We start from the raw sequence: 15,362 nt of genomic DNA, 5'->3' as shown, positions 1-15,362 counted from the left end.
TGCTTTTAGCGCCTCATTAAAAAGTTATTTCGATTTTTTTGTTCTCCCCCCCCCCCCTCCTCCTTTGTTGCGCCTTCGTTTGTTCCCTGCGTTCTGATTCGTCAGCCGGACGTAAACAAAAGTAGCAGTAGCACAGCCAAGAAGAGCACAGCAGAAAATTTTGTGCATTTATTTTTCAGTTTTGTGTCTTTCTGTCACATTTGTAAGAATTTTTAAGGACAGATTTTTTACTAGAAAATGGTTAAATTCAAAGGAAAGAAGTGTCACTACTTCCGATGTGTCACAAACCAGTACGAGGAGGCATACGACTGGGAAAAGAATGAAATAACACTACACTCAATTCCCCTGCAAACGTAAAATTATTTTTAAAGATTTTGAATTGTTATTTGCAGACTCTATACATACTTAATTGACTTTCCAGGAGAGCAGCGAATCTCTGTCGGATGAACATTGCCTCCTACCCAATAAAGATCCCGGAATTGACGTCAATCCGCATCTGCTCAATGCATTATCCAGATTCTGCATTTCGATACCGCTGCAAATTGCCTAACGGCTCAGTGAGACAAAAACTGAACAGAGATGCCTTGTGCTACGACTGGAGAGACTCGTGTAGCAAAGAGGAAGTTGAAGAGGTTGATAATTTAAATAATTTTAATGAAAACATTAAAGTTTTTCTCATTTTTCAAGGCTAAAATAATTATTTGTGTAATTACTTTTAGATTGAGTCTCGAGCTTCGTTTCGGAAAGGAGACAACATTGAAGAGTTCATTGAAGAACAGCAAGCAGGCTTTGGCGGAAGTCGCTACGGTAGCATCCCTCCAAGGATTGAGGTACAAAAAAGATATTTAAGTGCTTTCTGTAAATCTCTAAAATTTTATTTAAACTCTTTCAGCATGACTATTCGCAACCTGATCCCTGTATTATTGTTCCTCCTAGTGTGACTCGAAATGAAGTGGAACTAGTTCCACTCGTACCAACCACTAAAATCAAACCGGGGGTGAACTTGAAAGTGGCACGCAAAGAGACAATGGAGATTTTTGTGAAAAATCAATTGATGGAGCTTAGGGAACTTGGGCGAATGGACAATCCAAATCCCCCACATATGTTGACAAGAGAAGAATTTTTGGCTCTTGAGGGAAGATCAATTCCTCGGCCACCTGATGAGGAAGAGGAGGATCAGCAGCAGGAGGAGGTGGACCCACTTTCCCCTGTGCCCCCTGTGGAGGAGCTAGAGGAAGAGCCAATTCCCATAATTACTGAGCCAGAGACATTGCTCAATAAAGAGCGGGTTTGCCGACTGTGCTCCGAGATAGAAGTGCCACTTATTGGGATATTTGATCACCAGGGTCGCAGCATTCAGCTCTCTGAGAAAATCAATGAAGTTATGCCAATCTTTGTATGATTTGTCATTTTTCTTCTCAATTGTCTCTTTTTCATTTTTATAATTTTAGGTGTCCGAGTTAGATGATCTGCCGTTAAAAGTTTGCATTCAGTGCATCAACAATATCGAGTCAATCTATTACATGTACAACCAAGTTGCAAAAGCTGACAAATATTTGAAGTCTAAATTCAACGTACCTGAAGAACCAAAACCAGCAGAAAAGGTAGTTTCAATAGTGGTTAATTTATAAATAAACACCAATTAATTATTTTTAACTCAGGTTGACGTGCTGAAAGCCATTATGGAAGACGTAGGAATGTAAGTCCTTGCCAACTATTAATAGGGCAATTAGGGATGGAATGAGGATCATTTTTAGAATATAATGGGGGATATTCACATGCTAAGTTAGCACCAAAAAATCCCATAAGCAAGTTAACATGTGAATATCTCCCAATATTTCTTCTTCTATCTATAAAATATTAATTTTTTTACAGATATTTATGTAGACAAGTAAAAAAATCTTGGTGTTTTAGAGATAACGATGATCACGAAGACACAGAAAGAATGGGTGACAAAGATTCCGATAGTGTTGGCTACAAAAATACTGCCAGCATGGACTTTCCAGACGATGGTGGTGCTGAAGACAGTGATCAATCAGACCAAATGGATATGGACGAGGAAAACACCGTTAGCAACGGAGTCCTAAGTTTGGCCCTGGAAAATGTGCTAGACCCTACCTTTGAGGCTACTTTCACGCCACTCTACTGCTCAAGGTGCAATATTACTCTAGCCAACCCTGATGAGTACCTGGGGCACTTCCAGAGTATCCACTTCCGCAAACTGGTGGCCTGCCCAATCTGCCAAGTTTTCTACAGCAACCAAGGTCTTCTGAGGGTTCACTGGAACCAGTTTCACTCTAAAAGTATAAAGAGAGTACCAGTGGTGAAAAAGAAGATATTGTTGAGGAGAATGCCAAAATCTTTAGTTTGCTATAAGTGTAAAAACTGTGACGCTTCCTTCTATGACATAAGTTTGTTTAGGTATGTTACATGTAATTTTGTTATCCCACATCCCTTTAATTTTTTAAATTTGTTCTCTTCATTTTTCTTTATCCATATTATTCTATATTGAAATCAATATTTAGGATACTAGAGATATAAAAATTATCTTTTTTTGCTAAGGAAACATGTGTCCGAGGAGCACCCGAAAACACGAAAGGCTCGAGTATGTCTAGAGGAGCCAACTGTCAAGTGTGACTACTGTGATGAGATGTTCATTACTACTAGGAAGAAGGAAAATCACATGGAGAAAGCGCACACACAGTACAAACCACACAAATGCAGATTCTGTCCAAAGGTATTCCGTCTGCGGATCAGCAGGAAGCACCACGAGGACACTCATTCTTCGGAAAATGCAGTTCTGTGTCCTAAGTGTGGAAAAATCTTTGGCTCAAGACCTTTCCTCACTTGCCACTTGCGTACGCACATGGTATGTAATATTTTCTTTACTATTATAACCTAAAAGGGTATTTTCTTTTGTATTTCGTGTTTTAAACTATTACGTAGGATCAATATACTCAAGAGCTATTTTATATTAATTAATTTTTCTACATAATATCAAATTTATATCTCAATTTTGTGAATGCAGGAACCAGTGGCATGTCGAGTTTGTTCAAAGATGTGCAGACCAGACAGGTTGAAACTGCACATGATGCGCCACAAAGGAGAACGTAATTTCCAGTGTCCCGAATGCCAGATTAAGTTCCCTACATCAGCCTCCCTGAGCCAGCACAGGCAGGCCCACGTGGACAGGCGTTTCACTTGCAATTTGTGCGGCTACATGACCAAACGGAAGTTCCTTATGCATGGTCATTTGCGACGGACACATACTGCCTCGTTGGGTCACGGCTTCTTCCGGTGTGCCATCGGCAACTGCGATGGTGAGTTCAACGATAATACAAAGTATTACGACCACGCAGTCAGTGTCCATCAGACTGGCAGCCTCCTCAAAAATGATCTTGAAGATGGCGTAGACAGCTTCTACTGCAGGTAGTATTCATATTTCTTATGTACGATGGCCTGTAATATTTTCAAATTTTTCTCAGGTATTGCGACAGCCAGTTTGATACTCCCATGATTGTGATGACCCACATGAGACGAGTGCACAATGAGGTGGAGACTCCAATACACAGCTGCTCTGTTTGCAAGCTGGAGACCAATTCAATTTACAAACTGATCAACCACCTTTTCACCCACCCTGAGAGTCTCAGGTACAAGTGTCGAGTGTGCTTTGAGAAGTTCCCAACGTCCCGCAACAGATCTGCCCATGAGTACAAAGAACACTACAAAAATCGCAAGCAGTGTCCCTACTGCGATCAAAAAGTGTCACCGATCAACTTTGAGAACCACGTTGCCTTGCATATGGGTATAAATTTTATCATTACAATTATTGTTATTATTTTTTTTTAATCTCCTTAAATCCAAAAGCCTTAAAAAATAATATTTCATTAAAATATTTTTCTTTTTCTTGTGCATTACAACAAAATATTGATTTATATAATATTTCCTCCACTTTTAAAATTCACTTTTGCTCATATCCACTTCATATTTAGATGACAAGCAGTACACTTGTGAGATATGTGACCGTTCGTTTGTGGAACATAACAAGTGGAAAATCCATATGGACAAACACAAACTCTCCAAAGAAGAGGGTGGATTGGTTGGTAGCACCTTCCCTTGTAGGCACTGCGGGCAGACCTTTGAGAATGGAAACAATCGACGGTGGCACGAGAATCTGCACACAAAACCGAAGGTTTACAGTTGCCCTGACTGTGAATTTTCATGCACCAACAAGATGACGGCCAAAAAGCACAGACAGGAAAACCAACACGCCAAACATATCTTGCACAAAAGAGATGTCAAAGATTTGAAGTTCAAAATTGATGAGGAGGAAGTTCAAGCTGAAGAAATAGAGACACAGGAAATTGACCAAGTTCAATATTCATACATACTTAGCATGTAGCTTGAGCTAATATTGAAAAAGAAGGAAATACAATACAAAACATTAAAAGAGGAGCAAAAGAGATTTCAATATACCACAAGATAATACCCTATAATAAAATGAATCATGGCACAAAAAATAGACTTATATTATGTTGTGGGTCATGAAAATTCCTAAATAATTATTTAATTTGGTTAAAAATAATTTGCATTAATTTAGCGAATGTGCTGTTGTTCCTCAGTCATGAAAATTTTATTCAGAAAAAGGAACTCCCTGAAGAAATAAGTACGCATGTGTGTTGTGTGTTTAATAATTAAGGTGCACACACTTGAAAAATAATTTTGTGGAAAAGTGTGAAACTCCCGAAAGCATTTCCTATGGAAATTTAAAGATAAAATAGAAAAATTGTGAAAAAGAAAAAAGAGCAATTAAATTTTCTATTGCATTTTTCTTTCGGTATGTACAGACCGTATGGTACATACATAATTATAAGACGTGTCGTATTATATTTACCTTGGCGGTGAATTGTGATATATTATGAAATTTACCCCAAAAAAAAATTGTTAGGTATGTGACATTGACCTATAATGGACCTAATAATTTAAAAAAATTAAATAATTAAATAGTAAATCAATGCAATCAACTCATTAACTCTACCATAGGCAAATAGCCAAATAATAATTCTTTGTACAGACGGAAGTCGGTCCAAAATTTATTTTCAGCGCCATTAATAATCACAATTTGCCACACCCCCTCTTCCCTCTTGGCTCATTATTGGTCAGGCGAAGACATAAACAATGGCAACGGGGCCGCATTGCATTGTGCATTTAGTGGAATTTAGCTCATTTTAATTATTTTACCTTCAAGCTTTAATTCCAGAAATATATTTGACAATGGAGAAATTTGAGGAGAAGAAATGTCACTACTTTCGGTGCGTCACAAACCAGTACAAGGAGGACGACTGGGAAAAGAATGAAGTCTCACTTTTGTCCATTCCTATCAAAATGTATATGTTAAATCGTTTTTATTTTATTATATTATTATTTTTTTTTGCAAGTAAATCTGAGTCTAAATCAATTCTGTTTTTCAGGAGGAGGGAGATTTTTGATCGGATGAACATTTTCTCGTATCCAATTCGAAAAATCCCAACAATGAATAAAATCCGCATCTGCTCCTTGCATTTCCCAGAGTCAGCTTTTCTGTACCGCTGCAAATTACTTCATGGCACAAGTCATAAATTGAAGGACGATGCAGTATGCTACGACTGGAAGGACTCATGCAGCAAGGAAGAAATAGAAGAGGTCAAAAAGATAATTATTATTAGAGCAAAATTAATTCATTTTAGTATTATTTGAAAGAGTGTTCAAAATATTTAATTTATATTTTTAGATTGAGGCTCGATCTTCATTCCGAAAAGGAGACGACATTGAAAAGTTCATTAAAAAACAGAGAGCAGACTTTGTCAGAGGTTGCTTGGCTCCAAGGATTGAGGTATAAATAAATAAATGCAATTTTCCTTCTTCAATCCAATATATTTTTCCGTTTTTCTTTTACAGCATGGCTATTCGCAGCGCAATCCCTTCGTTAAAGTTCCTCGCGATGTTGTTCGAGATGAAATAGAACTAGTTCCACTCATTGCAACCAGCATCATAGTACCAGGAGTGAACCTAAAAGAAGCGCGCAGAGAAACGAAGGAAATTTTTGTGAGAAACCAGTTGATTAAGCCAAGGGAACTCGAGCAAAGAAACTCAAATCCACTGCACATGTTGACAAGAGAAGAGATTTTGGCCCTGGAGGTCAGAAATTCCTCACCTCTTCCCTCTGATGAGGAGGAGGAGGAGGAGTGTCAGCAGAAGGACTCCAATCCTGTGGATGATGAGCCTATTCCTGTGATTTCCAGTATGCCACTGAATAAGGAGCGTGTCTGTCGGCTTTGCTCTAAGGTTGAATTGCCACTGATTGGGATTTTTGAAGACTCGGGCTGTGACATACAGCTTTCTAAAAAAATCAATGATGTGTTGCCAATCCAGGTATGAATTCTATGAAATAATTTTTTTCAGTTGCAAGGTTTTCAATTATTAAAAATTTTAGGTGTCTGAATCAGATGATCTGCCACTGAAAGTTTGCATTAAGTGCATCAACGCAGTGGAATCCATTTACCACTTGTACAAAATAGTTGCTAAAGCTGATAAATATTTGAGGTTTAAATTCCATTTACCTGAACAACCAAAAGCGCGAGAAAAAGTAAAGTGCATTGTGTTTAAATTTGCTCAATTTTTGATGCATTATTTGTGTACAGGTTGATGTTCTCAAAAACATAATGGAAGAAGTTGGAATGTAAGTAGCCAGTAAACCAATTATAGGGACTGCAATGGGCAATATTAAAAATTTTTTATATTACATTGTCTCTGTCCAATAACTGCCGAAAACTTAGATCGAACTCTAGTCTATTATGTCATTTGATTTCAATGTTTTTTTATGGTAAATAAAAAAATTGGAAGATCCAATAATTTTCTGTGACAGCATCAATATCAGTTAAAGTTACTTTGGATTAAATCAGATTAAAAATTATTTATTGACATGTTTTTTTATGAAAGTTTTCTGAGAATAAAAAAAAATATATATATATTGGTGTTTTAGAGATGACGATGATCAAGACGATGCAGGTAGAATGGACCATGAAGATGCAGATAGTATTGGCTGTGGAGATACTGGTAATATGGGATTTCCAGATGATGATGGCGTCCAAGATGACAATCAAGGGGATCAAATGGAAGAGGATGAAGAAACTACTATTAACAAAGAAGCCCTGCGTCAGGCTCTTGAGAAAGTTCTGGACCCCACCTTTGAGGCCACTTACCCGACATTAGTCTGCTCAATGTGCAACATTAGCTTGGCCGGATGTGATGAGTACCTGGCGCATTTCAAACAACGGCACAGCCGCAAGCTTTTTTGTTGCCCAATCTGCCAAGTTTTCTTCAGCAACCAACTTGTGTTCAGGGCTCACTGGGGCCAATTGCACCCTACAAGTAAGCAGAAACCAACAGCGCTCAGGATTAGGAGAAAGAGATTGTCTAGGAAATTGCCAAAGGTTTTAACATGCTACCGATGCAAACAATGTGACAATTGCTTTTACGACAAGAAGTTGTTCACGTATGTAAAATTGTTATTTTAGGTCTAATCCAGTCTAATCCTATGAAATTTTTTTACTCTTAGGAAGCATGTATTGGCAGAGCAGAAAGAAGCTCTCAAGTTCCTAGAGTCTCTAGAAAAACCAAATTTCAAATGTGACTACTGTGATGAGATGTTCATGACTGAGAGGAAGAAGGAAAATCACATGGAGAAATTGCACCCACAGTACAAAACACACAAATGCAGTCTCTGTCCAAGGGTATTCCGACTGAGAAGCAGCAAGAGGCATCACGAGGACACTCATGTTTCGGCAAATGCAGTTCTGTGTCCCAAGTGTGGAAAACTCTTTGGCTCAAAACCTTTCCTCAATGCCCATTTACGAACTCATATGGTAACAGACACTTGAACCTCACTATTTGAAATAAGTTTCTTTGGATTTTTGATTGCAGGAACCAGTGCCATGTCGAGTTTGTTCAAAGGAATTTGCTCCAGACAGAATGAAACTGCACATGATGCGCCACAAAGGAGAACGCAACTTCCAGTGTCCTGAGTGCAAGATCACATTCCCTTCAGCAGGGTCACTGAAACAGCACAGGCAGGTGCACGAGGACATGCGTTACTCTTGCGATTTGTGCGGCTACATGACCAAACGCAAGTTCTTGATGACGACACACTTGCGACGGACACACGTCACCGAAATAGGTCATGGCTTCTTCCGGTGTACAATTGGTGGCTGCGACGCTGAGTTCAGCAATAACTCAAAGTTCTATGACCACGCCCTGAATGTCCACAAGACTGGCATCCTCCTCCAAAACAATCTTGAAGATGGAGTTGACAGCTTCTATTGCAAGTAATATTTATTTTTTAAATTGTTTTCACCTCCTACATTGGAAAAGTATTTAAAAAAATCTTGAATATTAACCTGAAAAAAATATTCCAGGTATTGCAACAGTCAGTTCGTCAGTAACACAGCCGCGATGGCCCACATGAAACTCATTCACAAGGATATAGAAGCCCCTCTCTTCAGTTGCTCTATATGCAAGTTGGAGACCAATTTGATGGATAATCTGGTCCGACACCTGTTCACCCATCCTGAGAGTCTCAGGTACAAGTGCCGAATGTGCTTTGAGAAGTTCCCAACATCTATGAAAAGATATGGCCATGAATACAAAATGCACTATAACGAACGCAAGCAGTGTCCACACTGCGTGCAAAAAGTGTCGCCAATCAACTTCGAGAACCATATCGCCTTGCATAGGGGTATTGAATTTTATTTTCATAATCATTCAATTTTTCTAGAAGTAGAAACTGTAGATATGAAACTCTCTTAAATGCATTTTCTTTCTTTTTGTAGTTACTATGAGACATTTAAATTATTTTTCTTAGTTTTTCAAAAAAAATTAAATATTTTATTATATAATTCAAAATGATACTTTCAAAATTAGGTGACAAGCATTACACTTGTGAGACGTGTGACCAGTCGTTTGTGGATTATCAGAAGTGGAAAAGTCATACGGAAAAACACAAACGGAGAGGTGGAGAGATGGAAATCAGCTTCTCTTGCAGGCACTGCGGGCAGACCTTTACAAATGGAAATCACCGACGTTGGCATGAGAATCTGCACACCAAACCAAAGGTTTACCAATGTCCCGATTGTGACTTTGCGTGCACCAACAAGAAGACGGCACAGAAGCACAGACGGGAAAACCAACATGCTAAACATATATTGCAGAAGAGAAATGTGGAAGATCCGGAGTCTCAGATGGAGGAGCTATTAGAAGAGGAAGTACAACCTGGAGCTGTTGAGACTATGCAGGAATTTGGCAAAGCTCAGTATTCCTATGAAATTACCATACTGTAGTAGAGCAAAGTTTGCATTTGGAGGTTAGAGACAAAACAGAAGGAAATAAGATTTGTTTTTTACTTTCTGGTGGCCAAGACTATTCTAAAAATATTAAATTGACAAGAAAAATTTATTAAAAATATTAATAATTTTGAATAGTTTGTTTTATTTCTGGGAAACTTTAATTATTTCATTTTTTATGTAAGAAGCAAAGAAGTATAATATATATTTTTTTTTCAAATCATACCAAGCATACATAATATATTTTAATACTATGTAGCATAAAATCGAATTATAATCAAACTATGTAATTCAAACATAGTAAAAATTCAAATGAGAAAAGAAAAGCAAGAAGTGGAAAAAGAATTTCCAGAGGTACACTTGGCGCCACTTGACTGGACTTTTTGGCCGAAGAGTTTCGCCACGCCCCCCATTCAGCAGACTGACACAAAAACAACCAACACGTTCATCGGATGATTCGGATGTAAACAAAGGCATGCCTTGGCAATAACTCTATAAACATGATATTCTCTTTTTAAATTTATGTTGTCCTTCAATCTATATTTTTCGAAAAGAATTAAACTCTTGTCAGAATGTTGAAATTTAAGAGAAAAAAGTGTCACTATTTTCGATGCGTCACTAACCAGTACAACGAAGATGACTGGGAAAAGAATAATGCAGTCACGCTTCACTCAATTATTTCACTCAAAACGTAAATAAATTTTAAAAGATTGTTTTCATCGTTTTGCGCTGATATCTTTGTAAAATTTAATTGATTTTTCAGGAGAATTGATATTCTTGATCGGATGAACATAGCCTCCTATCCCTATCCATCCAAGATCCCAGCAAGATTGAATTCAATCCTTATCTGCTCTTTGCATTTTCCTGATTCTGCATTCCAGTATCGTAGAAAAATGCCCAACGGTTCGGTGAGACAAAAGTTAAATGAAGATGCATTATGTTATGACTGGAGAGACTCATGCAGTATGGAGGAAATTGAAGAGGTCTCTATATAAGTAGTTTATTAATTAAAAAAAAAAAAATAATAATTTTAGTATATTTCAAACGGCAAATTTTATGTTTTGCTCTGTATAATGTACAATATATTCTGAGAATTACAATTAAATTATATTCTTCAATGATTTTTTCCTTGCCGATTGGGATCATGAAATTAATTGAATTTAATTTTGAATTATTTTGTTAACGCAATTTACTAATTCCAGATTGAGGCTCAAGGTTCATTTCAACAGTGCTTGATCAAAGAGTTCATCGAAGAACAAAAAGCAAGGGGCAGCTTGTCTCCAAGGATTGAGGTACTTACAGGAGAAATTCAAGCATAATAGTGTTTCCTCTTTTTTTTTTTATAAAATAATGCTCTTTTTTCAGCATAGCTATTCACAACCTGATCCCTGCATTATTGTTCCTCACAGAGCAACTCGAGATGAAGTAGAACTGGTTCCACTAATTCCAATCAGAAAAATCTCACCAGGGGTGAACATGCTGGATCTAGAGGAGCCTGGTCAAAACGAAAAATTGTTTCCTCCGCATATGTTGACCAGAGAAGAATTTTTGGCTCTCGAGGGAAATTCCAAGTCTCCTTCATCTGAGGAGGAAGAGGAGGATCAGCAACAGGAGGAGGCTGGCTCACTCTCTACTGTTGAGGAACTGGAGGAAGAGCCGATCTATTTGTCTTCCGAGCCTGAGGCTTTTCTGAAGAAGGAGGGTTTCTGCCGGCTGTGCTCTAAGATTGAAGAACCACTGATTGGGATTTTTGATGAGTTGGGTTGCAACATTGGTCTTGCAGAGAAAATCAACAAAGTTCTGCCAATCATTGTATGTGATAATTTTCAATTTTTCTAATTTTTACTATTCACTAAAAAATTTAGGTTTCTGAATCAGACAATTTGCCTTTGAAAGTATGTGTTCAGTGCATTACCAATTTGGAATCTATCTACGAGATGTACAACCAAGTTGCTAAAGCTGACAGATGTTTGAGATCTAAATTCAAAATAACTGATGAAGATGAACCAGAAAATGTAAGATAATCACAATTAAAATCGAGTTAGTGCCAATCTATGCTTTTCAGGTTGATGTGTTGAAAGCCATGATGGATGATATTGGAATGTAAGTAAACAAAGTGGGGATGTTAAAATAAGATTAAATTAAAGTATTAACTCATCAATTCCCATCATTAATGCAACTACTCATTGATTCTCGTTGAAGGCAAATGCAGTCATGCAAAGCTAAAATTAAAAAGTAAACTTATTTTTTTCACGTTGAAAGATAGAATTAGCACAAAATGCGCTCCCATCAATAATTAATTTTTAAACTTCTCAAATTAAGTTGCTATAATTTTATCCTATCAATTAAATTTTTATAGTTGATTGTCTTCAAAAATGATAACATCCTTTCCAAACATTTGAATTAGGACTGGATTTAATTTCTATGATTTTTTTTTTTAATATGTAGCTAAACAATTTGTGTAACCATTTTATTTCTTTACTAAACAAATGCAAATTAAAAAAATATATTTTTGGTGTTTCAGAGAAGACAATGATCATGAACATGTAGATAGCATGGGCTTTACAGATGATGATGGTGCTCAAGACAACGATCTAGTGGACCATACGGATGAGGAAGCATCCATTAACAATGAAGCCCTGCATCAGGCCCTGGAGAAAGTGCTGGACCCCTCCTTCGAGGCCTCTTACTCGACACTTATCTGCTCAATGTGCAACATTAGCTTTACGAAGGATGACGAATACACTGAACACTTCCGAAAGAAACATCTTTCCAAGCTTCGTCGCTGCTCAATCTGCCAAGTTTACTACCGCAATAAAACACTCCTCAGGAATCACTGGCGACAATTACACATGAAAAGTGTAAAGACGGCGGTGCCAGCACCCAAGAAAAAGAAGAAGAAAATAACTAAAAAATCCCACAAATGCAATCGGTGTAACGCTACCTTTTACGGCAAGATACCGTTCAAGTAAGTAACTTCTATTTCATCCTCTATTCTTTAAATGATCTAATACATATTTTTTTATTATTTGTGATGATTGCAATTAATTTTTAAGTTGAGAAATTAAACGTTTCTATGTTTTTCAAGGAGACATATGTTAGAGGAGCACCGAAAAACACTCAAGTTCCTAAAGTCTTTGGAAGAGCCAACTGTCAAGTGTGACTTCTGTGATGAGATGTTCATGAATTCTGGGTTGAAGGAAAATCACATGGAGAATGTGCATTTGCAGTACAAACCATACAAATGCAGGTTCTGTCCAAAGGTATTTCGACGGAAACTCAACAGGAACTATCACGAGAACACACATGATTCAAAAAAGGCACTTCTGTGCCCTACTTGTGGAGGTCTCTTTGGCTCAAAACTAATCCTTGCCGCCCATATGAGAACCCACTTGGTATGTATTGATATTTACAATAAATGTTTAATTTTACTACCACTTCTTCTAATGTATATACTAAATTCATAATATCATGGTCTTTATGATTACAGGAACCATTGACATGCCAAGTTTGTTCCAAGAAAATACCCCCAGACAGGATGAAAGCACACATGTTGGGTCACACAGGTGATCGCAACTTTCCGTGTTCCGAGTGCCAGGTCAAGTTTCCTACTAAACAGTCCCTGCAGCAACACATGCAGGCGCACTTGGACGAGCGGTTTGCATGCAATTTGTGTGCTTACGTGGCCAAACGCAAGTCCCTCATTCACACGCACTTCCGACAAAAACATGCCTTTGAATTGGGGTCCGGCTTATTCCACTGCGCCATTGACGGCTGTGACGCTCAATTCAAAAGTAATGCCTTGTTCTACCTTCATGTTGTCAGTATCCACCAAGCTTGCAGCCTCCTAAAGGATGATCTCGAGGATGGAGTTGACAGCTTCTATTGCAAGTAATAACAATTTTTAAAAATCTCAAAATAAAATTGTTTATCAAAAGTTAATTTTGCCATATAAATATTAACATTACATTTAGTAGTAAATAAACGGTTTTGATTGAAAAATTCCATTGAATTTTTTTAGGTACTGCGACAGCCGGTTTGACTCTCCACTGATTGCAATAAGCCACATGAGGCGCACACACAAAGATGTAAAAACACCAATCTACACCTGCTCTGTTTGCAATATGGAGACCACTTCAGTCTACAAACTGGTCAGCCACCTTTTCACCCATCCCGAGAGCCTCAGGTACAAGTGTCGAATGTGCCTCGAGAAGTTCCCATCGTCCCGCAGCAGATCTACCCACGAGTACAAAGAACATTACGAGAATCGCAGGCAGTGTCCCTACTGCGATCAAAGAGTGCCTCACATCAACTTTGAGAACCATGTTGCCTTACACACTGCTGGTATTGAATTTTTAATTTCATAATCAAAGTCACTTAATTTTTGTTTTAAAATTATATCTCAATTGGATTTTTTGAAATTAAAATTTCCTTCATTAGCTGAATAGCACACTAAATTTTCCTTTTTTTTTAATTAGGTTCTGGTGCTGGTGAACAGTACACTTGCGAGGTTTGTGACGAATTGTTTGTGGAACAGAGCAAATGGAAAAACCACATGGATATGCACATGCTAGCCAAAGAAAAAGTCGGAACTATTGGTGGCGAAAATTTCCCTTGCAGGTTTTGCGGAAAAGCCTTTGACAGTGGATACAGGCGACGTTTCCATGAGAACGTGCACACCAAACCAAAGTATTTCAAATGCCCCGACTGTGACTTTACGTGCCTCAACATACAGACTGCCAGGAAACACAAAAGGGAAACCCAGCATGCCAAACACATGGTGCATGAGAGAAATGCAGAAGATTTGGAAACCGAAATTGGAGAGATTTTAAAAGAGGCAGAGGAAGAAGAAGTTAAAATGCAGGAAGTTGACGAAAATCAGTATTCCTACATATTCACAATATCATAGTTCTGCAAAAGAACCGAAAATGCACGTTTTTAATGAAGAATAATTTTTTTACAAGCAAACAATAAGAACAGAGTGACTAGAACATAAATATCCTTGTTTGATTTCTGGTGTGCGCGTTCATTCCTAGCAAAAGTATTTTAAATTAAATTGCACCTCAATACAGGAATCTGCTTGATATAAATATACTTTTTCTTTGTTGGAAATAACACTAATTTAATTAAACCTTGGAATTAAACTATTTTTCATTCATCATTGTAACTTGCTAATTTGAGCAGGTTTTATATTAAAATTTTTTATTTAAATTTTGATTATTAAGTAAACCATCAAAAAAGGAAACGTATGCCCTTTTGATATTTCCCAAAGGATTGAAGAATTAAAAGTCAATTTTTAATGTTTAATTTCTAAGTATGTTTTTATTACTACAGCGCCACATGTCTGTATGACCTGTCAATCCACATGGCAGGCGGCGGTTGGTCAAGCTCTCTGGGGTGGCGCACAACAAGTAATTAATGAATGACAAGTGGGAGCTGCTTCTGCTGTGATACAATTGAGTTTCATTGTTTGTTTCTTTCTTGCTTTCATCTTGCGAGTAATGTGTGTTTGTGAGAGAGAATGAGAATGTATGATAGAGAGAGAGAGATAGAGGAGAGATTGATTCGACGATAGTAGTACTTGAATTAATTCGTTTAATATTACAACTCGATCCGGTTGTTGGTTGGGTTTTGGTTGGTTGGTGGTCTACAGAACATGGAAGCTCATGACAATGATAAGATTTGCTTGCTGTCTCGGAGAAAAATCATCGCGGCGCCGCACACACGCTCAAAAACATTTTTGTTCGTTGGCGTTCGACACAATTTTTTACATATTGGTTTCGTGAATCTGTCTGTTTTTTTTTGCATTATTCATTCGGTCTGTTGTCGCACTTTTCGCACGCTGCACGTTGAAATTCGGAAAACCTTTTCTTAAGTACAACCTTTGCGGGGCCAGCCGTGCTTCGAACACTACTCGGATTCTTTCGGAGTACAAAATTTTGGTGTTGGCTGCAAAAATCGTTTCCTTTGTCTGGAATAAAAATC

At 37.7% G+C, this 15,362-nt stretch overlaps 2 protein-coding genes across 2 annotated transcripts; both read left to right on the top strand.

Annotated features, from left to right (window-relative positions):
- The first annotated feature begins 117 nt into the window (after nt 1-117).
- On the top strand, nt 118-9,506 carry LOC132198437 (uncharacterized). Its single transcript, XM_059622488.1, has 22 exons — nt 118-353; nt 422-632; nt 720-830; nt 893-1,396; nt 1,452-1,604; nt 1,662-1,699; nt 1,915-2,421; nt 2,563-2,869; nt 3,029-3,429; nt 3,486-3,805; nt 3,993-4,398; nt 5,238-5,387; nt 5,472-5,682; nt 5,771-5,872; nt 5,938-6,411; nt 6,473-6,625; nt 6,681-6,718; nt 7,022-7,534; nt 7,598-7,904; nt 7,963-8,363; nt 8,454-8,773; nt 8,959-9,506. Exons 1-22 carry the CDS (start codon nt 238-240, stop codon nt 9,372-9,374), a joined length of 6,159 nt encoding a protein of 2,052 aa, XP_059478471.1. The 5' UTR covers nt 118-237; the 3' UTR covers nt 9,375-9,506.
- A 296-nt stretch (nt 9,507-9,802) lies between these two features.
- LOC132198200 (zinc finger protein 595-like) lies at nt 9,803-14,395 on the top strand. The gene is made up of 11 exons (XM_059622080.1): nt 9,803-10,068; nt 10,141-10,360; nt 10,580-10,669; nt 10,743-11,189; nt 11,243-11,392; nt 11,443-11,480; nt 11,902-12,345; nt 12,466-12,772; nt 12,868-13,268; nt 13,399-13,721; nt 13,856-14,395. Exons 1-11 carry the CDS (start codon nt 9,950-9,952, stop codon nt 14,284-14,286), a joined length of 2,970 nt encoding a protein of 989 aa, XP_059478063.1. The 5' UTR covers nt 9,803-9,949; the 3' UTR covers nt 14,287-14,395.
- The last annotated feature ends 967 nt before the right edge of the window (nt 14,396-15,362 follow it).

Source organism: Neocloeon triangulifer, unplaced genomic scaffold, assembly GCF_031216515.1.
Source record: "Neocloeon triangulifer isolate White Clay Creek 2 clone unplaced genomic scaffold, ASM3121651v1 ptg000012l, whole genome shotgun sequence".
NCBI classification, from domain to species: Eukaryota; Metazoa; Arthropoda; class Insecta; order Ephemeroptera; family Baetidae; genus Neocloeon; species Neocloeon triangulifer.
Note: the sequence above shows the minus strand (reverse complement) of the source record. Positions and strands in the feature narration are given on the sequence as shown.

Excerpts from the sequence above, each read along its gene's own strand:
- LOC132198200 (XM_059622080.1), top strand. The coding sequence starts at position 9,950 with ATGTTGAAATTTAAGAGAAAAAAGTGTCACTATTTTCGATGCGTCACT. Across the intron at positions 11,393-11,442 it reads ATGAAGATGAACCAGAAAAT|GTTGATGTGTTGAAAGCCAT; the intron begins GTAAGATAATCA and ends TATGCTTTTCAG. Across the intron at positions 13,722-13,855 it reads TGTTGCCTTACACACTGCTG|GTTCTGGTGCTGGTGAACAG; the intron begins GTATTGAATTTT and ends TTTTTTAATTAG.
- LOC132198437 (XM_059622488.1), top strand. The coding sequence starts at position 238 with ATGGTTAAATTCAAAGGAAAGAAGTGTCACTACTTCCGATGTGTCACA. Across the intron at positions 3,430-3,485 it reads GTAGACAGCTTCTACTGCAG|GTATTGCGACAGCCAGTTTG; the intron begins GTAGTATTCATA and ends AATTTTTCTCAG. Across the intron at positions 3,806-3,992 it reads CCACGTTGCCTTGCATATGG|ATGACAAGCAGTACACTTGT; the intron begins GTATAAATTTTA and ends CTTCATATTTAG.